General features: G+C 47.2%; 1 protein-coding gene across 6 annotated transcripts in view; it reads right to left on the bottom strand.

Annotated features, from left to right (window-relative positions):
* Positions 1–14,861, bottom strand: part of DEPDC1B (DEP domain containing 1B) — a 130,455-nt gene that overhangs the window by 111,372 nt on the left and 4,222 nt on the right. For 3 of the 6 annotated variants that reach the window (XM_033930645.1, XM_033930652.1, XM_033930635.1), the window contains exons 2-3: positions 12,498–12,763; positions 1,550–1,685 (exon numbers count right to left, since the gene is read on the bottom strand). The exons of 1 other annotated variant lie outside the window; for it this stretch is intronic. In XM_033930645.1, the coding sequence (XP_033786536.1) occupies positions 1,550–1,685; positions 12,498–12,763 (402 nt within the window). The remainder of the gene's footprint in view (positions 1–1,549; positions 1,686–12,497; positions 12,764–14,861) is intronic. 2 more of the 6 variants (XM_033930661.1, XM_033930670.1) reach the window with 2 other exon arrangements.

Here is a 14,861-nt window from a genome sequence, read left to right as displayed (position 1 = left end):
AATTGGGATGTGGAGGTACGCTTCCATGAGATCCAGGGAAGCCAAGAATTCCTTTGGCGCTATTGCCGCCAGAGCTAAACGCACCTTTCCATCTGGAACTCGGAGAAAGGCATTCATGGACACCAGGTCCAGAATAGGCCTCCAATCTTTGGAAGCTTTTTTTTGGAAAGATGAAGTAAATCGAATATCTCCCTGAACCCAAGTCTTCATCCTGAACTGGTTCTATTGCTGTTAGATCCAGCAACCTTCAAACCATGGCCCGCACGCATCGGGCAGGTTCCAGAGCTCCCGTGGGCGAGGTCAGGAAGAAATCCGATGGGGGTCGTAAAAACTGCAGTCGGAGACCCTCTGAGCACTTTCAGTATCCCATCAGTCCAAAGTCACCCTCTGCCACTCTGGTAGGTAAGCCGAAAGTCGCACCCGACCAAGGGAGAGGCGCCAGAAGCCAAGCGTCAGAACTGCTTCTTAGAGGGGACAGGAGGATGTAAATTGGCGTGCTGGACCGCCAAATCGAGGGCTGGATGTGGCACCGAAAAGTCAGCCTGTTGCCGGGGTCTAATTGCTGACGAGGGCACCAACAGGGATGAAAAATCTTTTGGCCCGAACTTTGGGCTGAGTGAGGCTTAGAACTAGGTAGCACTCTCGGCTCATGGTTCTGAACACAGGTCATGAGGTCATCCAGACCCTGACCAGACAAGAGTAAACTTTTGCAAAGCATCCTGTGTAGCGGACCCTTAGAGAAAAATTACAGGACCACTGACTGATCTGCAAAATTCATTGTGCAGACACTGAATAAGCTTCAACCCCGCAAAATACTTTCATCATGTCATAGAGGGCATCCGCCCAACAATTCACCCCCGAAAACCAGGAGATCTGGTCCTGAAGGACAACCTCCTCGGGATCTTGGTGCAAGGAGGTGAAACACACCCAGTCAACAAAGAAGGTGGCTGCGGTATATCTCACTGCTGCCACTGCAGAAATGCAAAAGGTGCTTGAGGATGAAATCTACTCACCAGTCCTCAACATCCTTTACGACATCTGAGGGAAAGAAAGGGCGCTGAGCGACATGTGCCATAGACGAAAACACCGTTGGTAGAGCCAGGGAAGTGAATTCCCGGTCCCTGGAAAACAAATGCGCCAAGCCTCTAGCACCTGTAAGGGGTCCCAGACCTGAGAGAATCCGAGCCAAATCCAGATTGTCCGGAAAGGAATCGGACAACAGACGCTGATCTCTCATGAAGTGGTCTGAAAACAGGTTCAGGAACCATAGGATTCAGAAATAAGGTCAGGACTGCACACAGTCAGGGCAGGACCAAGGACCGTGAACCCTCTGGCAGAGGAATCCCGAAGATCCACTAGAGTAGCCACATCTGCAGATACTGCCGAGGAAACAACCCTGATGAGTTAGTAGTGGGGTAGGAGTGATCGCTGGATGCTACTGCACTATTATTAAGCAAATGGGGGTGGGGGGGAATTTTTTTTTCCTACAACCAGAATACTCAATAGACTAAAAGTTTATTTGAATGAAAAATGAGAAAGAAAATCATACCATTGAGATGGGCTCCATTGGAATATACTCTCTGGAAATTTCTGGTTCATTATCCCCCCAGCCTGGGAATTTAGGTGGGTCAGATCTATACATGGGCTTCTTTGGATACGATTTCAGTGGTGAGGAAGGAGGAAACCTTTATTTTAAAAGACAGCAGTTAGACTTATGAGAAAATAGTGTTTCTTTATTTTTATTAATGCCCAATACTAATATACAGACTAACATTCTAAAGACAGAATTATAAACTTACATCTACAACTCATGACTTTCCAAAACTAGGTTAAAGTGAAATGCAGTCTTACCAGCTAATTTCCTTACTCTGAGTCTTGCTAGACCAGTCCAGACTAGTGGGTTGTGCACCCCGACTTGAAGATACAGACATTAACTTTCAGAGACACCAAGGGCATGATTCTCTAAAAGTGCGTCCCAATTTTAGGCAGCTGTAGGCGTCCTACAGCTGTCTAATCAGCCAATCGGGATGCACGTTTTTTTAAAAAAATGCTCCCCAGGCAGGCCGCCTATATTGAAGGCGAGGCCCGCAAGACACCTAGGCCCTGATTCTGAATAGGACGCCCGGGAGAGGCGTCCTATTCAGAATCGGCCTAAACTAAACCCTGATTCTGTAACCGGCGTCCATGTTACAGACGCGGGTTAGAGAAACGGGTTAGATTAGAAACAGCCCGCTACACTTATCGCGGCAAGGGATCTCTCTGCCGCTATAAGTATAGCGGGCCGCAGCCCCCTGACCAGGAGGGTGCCCAAACCCTCTGCCTGGAGATGCAACCCCCCCCCCGACACTACCGACCGCCCCCCCCCCCGACATTACCGATCCCCCCTCCCCCCCAGACAATATCGATAGCTGGCAGGAGGGTGCCCAATCCCTCCTGCCCGAAGACGCACCCCCCCGGCGCTAACCCCCCCAAACCTCCACTCCACCAAACCTGTTCTTAGAAGGGTCTTGCACGTCTTGAGCCGGCAGGCACGCTTCATTGAAATGAAGTGGGCCCGCCCCTTCCCGCCGAAGCCTAAGGCCTGATTGGCCCAGGCTCTAGAAGACTGGACCAATCAGGCCTTAGGCATAGCGGGTCCGCCCATTCCCACTAAGTCTAAGGTCTGATTGGCCAATAATGCAATCCGAGCCGGCCTAGCAAAAACCCTGAGGCTGCCCAGCCTAGCGGATGCTGGACAGGGGGAGCAGGGAAGGGGTGCTTCTGGATGGGGGGAGGTAAAAGGAAGGGAGATGGGCTACTGCTGGACAGGGAGAGCAGGGAAGGGTGCTGCTGGACAGGGAGGAGGTAAAAAGAAGGGAGAGAAACAGAAAGAAAGGTAAAAGGGAGAAAGAAAGAAAGCCAAGCCCAAATCTACACATCTATTCTAGCACCTGTTAATGTAACGGGCTAAAAAATTAGTTTTTAATAAATTGTTATTGCCCTAAAGGTTGATGTGTATAGTCCCTTCCCCACTTGTTTTTTGCTCTGTTCTGCTTTGCATGGGGTTGAGTTTTCCTGTCTCTTGTGGAGTGTGTTGGTATATAGTCCTCATTTTGCAAGTTACCCATGACCTAATTAATATTCTTGAGCTCTATGCAACAATGGACACACTTCAGCAGCCTTAGTCTTTTGGGATTTACATTTGTCTAGCAGTACTCAAGGAAAGAAAACTAAAATTTCATCTTTCTTACCCTGCTAGATCAGTTGAGACAAGTGGGGTATACCCAAGAGTTACTTACCTAGCTAGGAAGACACAGCACCCTCCAGAACTGTCTATCAGAGGAAGGATCTCTACAGGAGAATGCCTGAAACTCTTGAGATGAGCAAGGCTGAGGTAATGGCCACCAGAAACACTGGCTTCAAAGTAAGATCTTTCAGGGAAGCCTTGAGAAAGGCTCAAAAGGAGGCTTCTGCAACACATTGAGCACTAAATGGAGATGCCATCTTCTGGACAAACAGCCTTCAGAGGAAGGTTCAAATGATTGACCCCTTTAAGGAACCAGATGACATTCAAGTGAGTTGTCAAAGAGGAATTCTGCAGAGGACTCTGGAAACAAGTGAACACCACCACCTGCACCTTAAATGAATTAGGTGCCAATCCCTTTTTAAATCCATCTTGCAAAAGGATAGAATCTGGGCCAGGGAAGAACAAAATGGGAAATGTCCTGCTCCTCGAACCAGTGTCCAAAGATTCACCACACATTAGCATATGCCATAAATGTTGACCATTTGTGTGTTTGAAGAAGGAGTAGTAAGCACTTCCTTGAAATAACCCCTTCTCCTCAACTCTGACCTCTCAAGAGCCAGGCAGTAATACTATAGCAAAGAGGGATCTTCTACTAAAATTGGACCCTGAGCCAGAAGGTCCCACTAAGGTGGAAGATGAAACAGAGGTTCCAAATGGAGCCATACCAAGTTCTCATACCAGGGACTCCTAGGCCAGTCCAGAACCACTGGACACTGGGAATGAGCAATGCAGTGGAGCTGCCTGGCCCACCATAGGTCACAGTGGAACACATACAGCACACCATTTGTCGGCCACACCTGAAGAGCCTCCAACTCCTCCAACCTGTCATCCCTGTAATGGCTGAAAAAACGGGAAACCTCAGCATTGCTCCTGGTCACCATGAAGTCCAGGATTAGTAATCCCCCATCTCAAGGCAATGAACTGAAAACCTCCAATAATAGCTGCCATTCCCCAGATCAAGTCTGCCTGGGTGTTCAAGGCCCAGCAGAAGAGGAGGACGATCTTCGGGCACCAGCATCAAGCACAGGACATGCCGGTGCCCAGATGACTGTAAGAAGCGGTGGGGGGGTGCCCGATTGCGTTGGGGGGTGCGCCGGATCGCGGAGGGAGGGTGCTGGATCGCTGGGGGGAGAGTGCTGGATCGCGGGGGGGGGGGGGTCCCTCGTAAATCGAACCACGCTCTGTTTCCGAGGCGCCGATTTTGCAAATGTTTTGCTCGTCTTGCAAAACACTCGCAAACCGGTGCACTTGTAAACCGAGGTACCACTGTATATTAGTTGTGTTGATAAAAATTTATAAACAAAGCCCTTCCAGCTGAACATCTCTTTTTCTAGTTCAGCAGCCAGAACTTTGATTTATAAGGAAGGAATAGCTAAATATTGTAGTACTAAGGCTTATATGGATGCTGCGGGGACGGTGACGGGGCGGTGAATGGGATGGCAGTGACGGGGCGGTGAAGGGGATGGTAGTGACGGTGAAGGGGATGGAGGTGAAGGGGACGGTGGGCTGGGAACGGGGCAGTGATTTTTTTCCCGTGTCATTCTCTAATTATGTTATCAAGCAGCCCCAGCACCATTATCTCCCTCACCAATTCATGCTCTCCACTAAGAACTAGATCGAGAATAGCTTCACCTCTTGTTGGTTAATGAACAAGCTGCTCCATAAAGCAGTCCTTCATTTCATCAAGGAATTTTATCTCCCTAGCACGCCCAGTCAATATCAGGATATTTGAAATCACCCATTATTACTGTATTACCTAGTTTGTTAGCCTCCTTAATTTCTGATAACATTTCAGCATCTGTTCGTTCATCTTGGTTAGGCAGATGGTAGTAAACTCCTACTACTATCCTTTTCCCCCTTAAACAAAGAATTTCTACCCATAGGGATTCCAAAGGTCTTTCAGTTAACAATAGTGCCTGATTAGACTCCAGAACCTTCCACTGCACCAAAATGATCTACTGCATATAGAAGGACCTGCGAGGCTTCCTAGTCCCAGACATAATAGAAGTAAAGGACAGAAGAGTCTGAACTGAAAGTATGGAAATATTCAAATCCTCCAAAGCTTTACTGCTAAGTGCAGAAAGATCCTCCCTGTAAAAAAGCCTGGCTGCATTGGCCAACACCTCTGCCACTGTGTAGCCCAACAAAGAATGACCAGACATCCCAGACAAGGCAGATACTGGAGGTATGGCCTGAAACAAGAGAAACCTCATCCATGTCCCTCATTTGCTCCTTTACAGACTGAGAACCCCCCCATGAGGTAGGCCTGTCTGTTCCTTGCCCTAATGGAAGGGCCTCAGAGTGCTAGAAAGAAACAAGGGAAGAATCAGAGTTTGGCTCTGCCCAAGGAGCTATCTTGTATGCTGCCCTCCCACCACTCCCAAAGCAACCGCAGACACACAATCCTGATCCACAGGAGAGGAACCCACCAAAACTTTTTCCAAAGTGGCGACTTCCTGGACCCATTTGGGACAGTCAAACCTCCGTGGAATTGTCCAGTGATTTGGCCTCCCCCTCTCTAAGAGTACATAATACATTTCCCTCAAACTGAGTGGTGTCTCCCACTCTGATAACAACATTTAGCCGACTCTACTGCCATGACCCCAAAGGTTCTACACACCCAACTCACTCAGAGCTGCAGGGAAGCTGCATAGCTCCCAGGCACTAGAAACCAGCAGTAAGTCAGCAGTTCAATGCCAAACAAGAAACCTTAACGGCAGAAGCTACTACATCTACTATCATTTCTGTAGCACTACTAGGCATACGCAGCACTATACACATTATATGCAGGTACTATCTATGTCCCTAGCAGGCTCACAATCTAAGTTTTGTACCTGAGGCAATGGAGTGCCAAGTGGCCTGCCCAGAGTCACAAGGATGCTATGGTGGGTGCTTTAGGATGAGGGGGTTATGAGTTAAAAGCAATTTGAAAAGTTCTCGGGGATGGGGTGGGGTCTCGCATATCGAGTCAATGCTCGGTTTGCGAGAAAGTTTGAAGGAGTGTTTTGCTCGTCTTGCAAAACACTCGCAAACCGCGTTACTCGCAATCCAAGGTTTGACTGTACTTCAGTTACACATTCATTTATTTATTTATTCAATTATCTATACCATTCTCCCAGGAGAGCTCAAATGGTTTACATGAATACAAGCATACAATCTATCTAAAGCAGTGTTCTTCAACCGCCGGTCCGCAGAAAATTCCTACTGGTCCGCACAGGGCCGGCGAGATCGGTGCACAAAATTCTTGCAGGTCTGTCCACGGCCGGCGAGGGCCTCCGACAGTAGTTTCCTCCCCTCCACTCCCCTCCCAGCGGCTCTCAGTACTTGCCTGCAGCAGCGATTCACTTCGGCAGGCTTGGGGCTTTTGCTGAGTCGCGGCCTACCTCTGATAATGCAGCGCGAGCCTCAGAGGCAGCGCAACCCATGAAAGGACCCAAGGCTGCCTAAGTGAATCACTGCTGCAGGCAAGTACTGAGAGCTGCTGGGAGTGGAGGGGAAGGGAGGAAGCCACTGTTGGAGGCTGGGAAGCTGCTGGATAAAGGAAGAGCTGGTACTGGACCTGGAGGAAGGGAGATGCTGCTGGGAGGGGAGGAGGGAAAGGGAAGAGAAGAGAGTTACTGTTGGATAGGGGGAGGCAGGAAGGGAGAAGGAAAAAAGGAAGGAAATAGCTGGCAGGGAGATTAAAGGAGGCGAAGGGGTCTGGGTGGAATGGAGAGATCAGATGAAGGAAAGGGGAGAGACATAGCAATAAGAGAGAGATTGATGCTGGAAAGGGGGTCAGCAGAGAAATAAGGAGAGAGGGACAAAAATGCTAGATCTGGTATAGGAGAGATAAAAATGAAGAGAGCAGTGAAGCTGGAATGAATCATGTAAAAAGGAGAGAGGGGGTGCAGGCTGGAAGGAAAGAAGAGAGGGCATAGAAAGAAGGCAGATACTATATGGAAGGGGGAGAGGGCAGACAATGGATGGAAGGGGTAGATGCTGGATTAAAGAGATAGAGAGGGCAGACTCTAGAAGGAAGAGAGTGAAAAGAAGATGAAAGCAGAAACCAGAGATGACAAAAGGTAGAAAAAAATAATTTTATTTCTATTTTGTGATTAGAATATATCAGATTGAAATATGCATTCTGCTATAGCTGGTGTTAGACATAACTGGGGACTGCAAAGCCCAGTCAGTGCTTTTTTAGCTTCCAGCTGGCTTATGGCTCTCTGACCAGGGGGTAGTTGCCCTAGTTGCACTCCTCTAACACTGTTCCTGTCATGTGTGACTGCGGTATTCTGTTAGCAAGATATTTCTGTGTAGCATTCTGTAATAATTTGGCTTATTCAGTTTTCTTGATAGTAGAGGGGATATATGTGAAGAGGAGGGGGAGACAGGGGTTTTGTTGATCCTTGCTCTATATTATTTGTATTTATAAAATGACAATTGTACAGAATATTGTTTCTTTTTTATACTTTAATAAAATGTGTTCAATATAAAATCATAACTTGAGGTTTGTGCGGATAGGTTCAGATGCTTTGCAGGGACCGAGCTCGCAGGGACGGGGTGGAAATGTTTTTTTTTTTATTTCCATCTTAGTAGTCTGCCGGTCCACAAAATAATTATTTTATTTCCGCTGGTCCATAGGTGTAAAAAGGTTGAAGAACACTGTATCTGGGGCAATGGGGGTATTAAGTGACTTACCCAGGGTCACAAGGAGCAGCTGTGGTTATCATTAGTTCTTATGCTTCGATTACAGCTAAATCATCACAGCTTTCAAAAAGCTGCCATCCCAGGCAACCACTTAATCTAACGTTTAGCTGGTCCTGTTCCCGATAGAAAATCATAGAAAAATGAAGGCAGATAACGACCATATGGCTTACCTAGTCTGCCTATTGTCTGGCCAACACTATACCCCCAGGTGTTCCACCATGAGCATAGCCTTGAAAAACACATCTTCCCTTCTAGATAATTTCCCTCTCACCCATTATGTGGTGCTATAAAAAAGTAGTGCCACTTAGTGAAAGGTTTATACCATTCACTCAAATTTTGCCTAGTTAATACACTTTAAACCCCATAACACACAGGATAATTTTAATACAGTAAAGTGCAGGACTCACCCCTTTTTTAAAATTACATAGCATAGATTCACTTACAATGCTGCCAAGTATCTTGGGCCCCAATGCCTACATTATACTGCACGGGGAAAAAAATCTGTCCCCGTCACCGCCCCGTCCCAGGCTCACCGTCCCCTTCACCGCCATTCCCTTCACCGCCCGTCACCGTCATCCCCTTCACCGCCCCGTCAAAGTCACTGCCATCCCATTCACCACCCTGTCACCATCCCCGCAGCATCCATATAAGCCTCAGTACTGCGAAACACCATGAAGACAGAAGAGAGTCCTGCCACTACTACTGCACTGAGAATCTGTTTCAGTGCCTCTGCCCTGTAGTAAAAACAGAACATAAATCAATTGACTTGTCCTCCCTTGCAATGACATGTCCCCCATGTTCACCTATAGCTCGAATCAGGTCAATTGTGCACACAAAAATGCCCACTTGTGCACATAATCATGCAGATGCTGCAGTACAATAAGCAACAGGAGGATCTGGAATGTGAGCGCAGGCAGGCAATGATACAAAAACAGCAGACACCCGACCGATTGCAGCGTTCCGCCATCTCCCTCCCTCCACCTCACCTTAGATGTAGAGTATGCCGGCTTTCTTTTTTGCCCAGCCGCACGCACGGCTGCTCATTTGTTCAATATTCTCCTCTGACGCAACCGGAAACAGGAAGTTACAGGAAAGGAGAAGATTGATCAACTCGAGCAGCCGCGCGTGCAGCTGGGCGAAAAAGAAAGCCGGCATACTCTACATCAGTGGTTTTCAACCTTTTTACACCTGTGGACTGGCAGAAATAAAAGAATTATTTTGTGGACCAGCAAACTACTAGGACTAAAATTTAAAAACCCTGTTTCCGCCCCATCTCCGCAAGCTCGGTCACCTCAGTAACTATAGAAAAATAGACAAATATAGTGCAAAATATAGACAACCGATATAAATTTTCAAAACTGACATGTTTTGATCACTAAATTGAAAATAAAATCATTTTTCCTACCTTTGCTGTCTGGTGATTGATTTCATGAGTCTCTGGTTGCGTTTCCTTCTGTCTGTGTATCCTTTCTTTCATTTCTTTCTTTTTGCACTCAGGCCCAAGAATTGTCCCTTTCTATTCCCTCCCCCTTTCCTTTCTATGTCCTTAGTGCCCCCGTGCCTCCTTCCCATGTCTTTAGTGCCCCCAGTGCCTCCTTCCCATGTCTTTAGTGCCCCTTGCTGTTTTTAGTGCCCCCAGTGCCTCCTTCCCATGTCCTTAGTGCCCCTTCCTGTCTTTAGTGCCCCCAGTGCATCCTTCCCATGTCTTTAGTGCCCCCAGTGCCTCCTTCCCATGTCTTTAGTGCCCCTTGCTGTTTTTAGTGCCCCCAGTGCCTCCTTCCCATGTCCTTAGTGCCCCTTCCTGTCTTTAGTGCCCCCAGTGCATCCTTCCCATGTCTTTAGTGCCCCTAGTGCCTCCTTCCTATGTCCCTCTCACTGCCTTCCACACTTTGTCCCACCCCCACCCCCGAAGCCTGCCTATCTACCTCTGACCCTCCCTCCCTAACCAAAGCCAGCCTGCTGCCTCCCTGCCGCTCAAAAAAAAAAAAAAAAGCCTCCTTCCTTTTCCTCTGCTCTTACCGCCATGCTGCAGCTACTAAAGCCGACAGGAAGTCTTTCCGACGTCAATTCTGAAGTCGGAGAGGATGTTCTGGGCCAGCCAGGCAGCAAATGGCTGGCCCAGAACATCCTCTCCGACGTCAAAATTGACGTCGGAAAGACTTCCTGTCGGCTTTAGTAGCTGCAGCATGGCGGTAAGAGCAGGGGAAAAGGAAGGAGGCTTTTTTTTTTTTTTCGCCTGTCCATCTTGCCGGCCCTGCTCTACATCAAAGGTGAGGTAGAGGGAGGGAAATGGCGGAATGCTGCGATCGGGCGGGTGGGGACCGCGTGATCCTTGAAAGCCTCACTGCGGAGACAAGTCCATTCACCGCTCCACAGGGCGGTGAATGGCCTTGTCCCTGTCCCCGCAGAGACCACTATTTTTTCTTCCCCGTTTCGGCGGGTTACCCGCAGCTACTCGCGGCTAGCCGCGGGTAACAACCACCGTGTCATTCTCTAATTTAGGGCTCCTTTAACTAAGCTGCGATAGCGGTTTTAGCGCACGCTTAGCGCGTGCTGAATTGCCACGCGCACTAGACCTTAACGCCAGCATTGAGCTGGAGTTAGTTCAAGCCACGTAGCACAGGTTTAGTGTGCGCTAAAATTCTGCTTGCACTAAAAACGCTATCTCAGCTTAGTAAAAGGATACCTAAGTGACTTGACCAGGGTCACAAGGAGCAGCATGGGATTTGAACCCACAACCTCAGCTTGCTGAGTCTATAGCTCTAGCCACTGTGACACACAGTCCCCATATTATATTTTTTAATTTAGTAGAAGTTGAATTGACATATAAATAAGAGAGAGTGATCCTTGCATAGATTCTCTCATCTCAATAATCACCCCTCCCCAAAAAATCTTTTGCCTCCTGCTTTCACATCTTCTCTCTTTTCTCACATCTCAGTTAATAACAAAGACTTCATTTGGAGAAGGAGCAATATCTTATAAATGGATAAACTGTAGAAACTGAGATATCTCCTTGCTGCTTGAACAGCAATAACTGATCAGAGCAGGCAAGCTAATCTATAGCCATCTACTATTTTATCATTAGCTCCCACTTCCCTTTCAACCCTACCTTTTCTTTCCTCTTCTTCATTAAGCATATTTCCTGAAGCACAATGCCTCTCAGAACACATACTCTAAGCCAGGGATGCCTAAATGGTTGATCGCGATCGACCAGTAGATCACAAAGGCAACGCGAGTCAATCGCATTGCCTTTGCGATCTTGTTTTTCCTGCCTCCCCGAGCCAGGCCAGATGTGTTCAAGCGCCGGACCCACAAGCCTTCACCTCCGACGTCAAGTCTGACGTCGGAGAGGAAGTTCTGGGCCAGCCGATCGCTGCCTGGCTGGCCTGGAACTTCCTCTCCGACGTCAGAAATGACATCGGGATTGGGGGGGGAAGGATTGTGGGCCTGGTTCAGGGAAGTAGGGAGAAATCGGCATGGTGGCTTGGGAGGGGAGCAGGGAGAGAGAAAGAATCAGGGAAGTGGAGAAATCGGTGCGATGGCTTGGGGAGGCAGGGGGAGAGAGAAAGAGAGACAGAAATAAAGAGAGAGGCAAGGGGAGAGATAAATAAAGAGGGGGCAGGGGAAGAGAGAGACAGAAATAAAGAGGGGGCAAGGGGAGTGAGAAAGAAAGGGGGTGTGCAAAAATAAATAAATATTGGATTTACAATCAGAAGAAGAAAGTGCAACTAGAGACAAATTAAATCACCAGACAACAAAAGTAGGAAAAATGATTTCATTTTCAATTTAGTGATCAAAATGTGTCCGTTTTGAGAATTTATATCTCCTGTCTATATTTTGCACTATGGCCCCCATTTACTAAACCGCAATAGTGGTTTTTATTGCAGGGAGCCTATGAGCATCGGGAGCAGCGCAGGGCATTCAGCGCATCTTCCTGCACTAAAAACCACTATTGCGGTTTAGTAAAAGGGAAGGGGGTATATTTGTCTATTTTTGTATAGTTGTTACTGAGGTGACATTGCATATTTTAAAGTCATCTGCCTTGACCTCTGAAAAAACCCACAAATACAAATGCTAATTAACATTTTCTCTGCGTACAGTGTGCTTTGTGTTTTTTAAAATTTTATTGTTGGTAGATCATTTTGACTTGGTCATTTTAAAAGTAACTCACAAGCCAAAAAAGTATGGGCACCCCTGCTCTAGGCTATAGTTTCACATGACAATTTTTAAGTTGCTTGACAAGTTTAGACTGGTATAAATTTTTTAAAACAGTTCAATATCCAGTTAATAAAATTATGTGAAGTTCGTTTAAAAAAATTGTCTGAATAAATTTAGGGTTCCTTTTACAAAGCCGCGTTAGCAGCTGCTGCTGCTGCGGTAATCACTCTGACATCCATAGGGATTTAATGGGCATCAGAGAATTTTCTGTGTGGCAGCTGCTACCGTGGCTTTGTTAAAGGAGGGATTAGTGCCAAAGCACTCTAACAATATTTCAAGTAGAACCATATTGAACTCTTACCTATATAAGCATCCATTGTCTTCAAAATCTTCTGTACCCCATCTTCCTTTCACATCTTCAATTACATGATTTTTCAGAAATTTTTTTAGAAGCTGGATTGTCTGACTGTGAGATACATCAGGTCCAAAATTTTGGTTGCATCGCAGCAAATCATGCAGGTATTCTATTGCTTCAGATGCAGAAAAGCATTTATCATAACTTCTGAAATGAACACGGTGCTTCCGCAGTGACATACCAGCTCGAAACAGCTCAATAATTTCATTCCACTGTTGAATTAAAATATTATTTACTATGCAAGATGATTTAATATGCAATATGGAAAATGGTATGTGTATGAACAAAGAATTAGAGATAAAGAGAGTCAACAGGTGCTTGTAAAACAATATGCATAGATATTGCCTTGAAGACAATGAAGTTAAGCAGAAGAGTCTGCACAAACAGCAGATACAGCTGACCCTTAATATTCGTGGGGATTAGGGGCAGAGCCGGCCTGCGAAAAGGGAAAATTGCGAATAATTTTGGGGCCCAGCTCTGACTCACCCCGCCTCCCTCCTGCATCCCCGACCTTACCTGGTAGTCTAGTGGCGGCACGGGGCAGGAGCGATCTTCCTATGCTCCTGCCCTGTGCAGAGCCGTCAACATGGCTGCCGTGAGTTCCCATTGTAGTCGAGACTACAACGTAAGTTAGCCTGCACATTTTCCACTCCTAGTATGTGTGCGGCCAAGAGAGCTTGCAAGTGAGCTTCTGCCCACCGGAAGAGGAGTTGAGCTACTAGGCACAATGGGGTGCTTCTGGCGCCTCCTTGCCTGTTGACATATGCTACTGCTGTTGCAACGTCCAAGAAGACTAACTGCCTTGCCTTCCAAAGATTTCTCCAGTGCCTGAAGCACTAGACGACTAGCTCAAAGTTCCAGACAATTTATGGACAAGTGCCGCTGAGCTGGAGTCCAATGCCCCTGGACTGGGTGTCCATTGCAGTGACCCCTCACCAACTATAAAGGCTGGCATCAGTTGTTAGTATAAGAACATAAGAATTGCCGCTGCTGGGTCCATCATGCCCAGCAGTCCCTCACGCGGTGGCCCTCTGGTCAAAGACCACCACCCTAACCAAGACTAGCCCTACCAGCGCACGTTCTTGTTCAGCAGGAACTTGTCTAACTTTGTCTTGAATCCCTGGAGGGTGTTTTCCCCTATAACAGCCTCCGGAAGAGCATTCCAGCTTCCTACCACTCTTTGGGTGAAGAAGAACTTTTTACGTTTGTACAGAATCTATCCCCTTTCAACTTCAGAGAGTGCCCTCTCGTTCTCCCTACCTTGGAGAGGGTGAACAACTTGTCCTTATCTACTAAGTCTATCCCCTTCAGTACCTTGAATGTTTCGATTGTGTCCCCTCTCAATCCCCTCTGTTCGAGGGAGAAGAGGCCTAGTTTCTCTAATCTTTCGCTGTACGGCAGCTCCTCCAATCCCTTAACCATCTTAGTCACTCTTCTCTGGACCCTTTCGGGTAGTACCGTATCCTTCTTCATATATAGTGACCAGTGCTGGACGCAGTACTCCAAGTGTGGGCGCACCATGGCCCGGTACAGCCGCATGATAACCTTCTCTGATCTGTTCGTGATCCCCTTCTTTATCATTCCTAGCATTCTGTTTGCCCTTTTTGTCGCCACCGCATATTACGTGGACGGCTTCATCAACTTGTCAATCAGAACTCCCAAGTCCCTTTCCTGGGAGGTCTCTCCAAGTACCGCCCCAGACATCCTGTATTCGTGCATGAGATTTTTGTTACCGACATGCATCACTTTACACTTATCCACGTTGAACCTCATCTGCCATGTCGATGCCCATTCCTCGAGCCTGGTTATGTCACATTGTAGATCTTCGCAATCCCCCTGCATCTTCACTACTCTGAATAACTTCGTGTCGTCCGCAAATTTAATCACCTCGCTCGTCATACCTATGTCCAGATAATTTATAAAGATGTTAAAGAGCACGGGTCCAAGTACCGAGCCCTGTGGCACCCCACTGGTGACTCTCTTCCAGTCCGAGTATTGTCCATTTACCCTCACTCTCTGTTTCCTATGCTCCAGCCAGTTTTTAATCCACGTGAGTATTTTACCCTCGATTCCATGGCTTGCAATTTTCCAAAGTAGTCGTTTATGCGGAATCTTGTTCAACACCTTCTGAAAATCCAGATATACAATGTCGACCAGATCGCCCTTGTCTATCTGTCTGTTTACTCTCTCAAAGAAGTGCAGCAAGTTCGTCAAACACGATCTGCCTTTGCTAAAACCGTGCTGACTGGTCCTCATCAGCCTGTGTCCGTCAAGGTGATCAATGATGCTGTCCTTTATCAGTGACTCTAC

Source organism: Geotrypetes seraphini, chromosome 1 (assembly GCF_902459505.1).
Source record: "Geotrypetes seraphini chromosome 1, aGeoSer1.1, whole genome shotgun sequence".
Classification (NCBI taxonomy): Eukaryota; Metazoa; Chordata; class Amphibia; order Gymnophiona; family Dermophiidae; genus Geotrypetes; species Geotrypetes seraphini.
The sequence above is the reverse complement of the archived record's forward strand: the minus strand, read 5'-3'. Positions and strand labels throughout refer to the sequence as shown.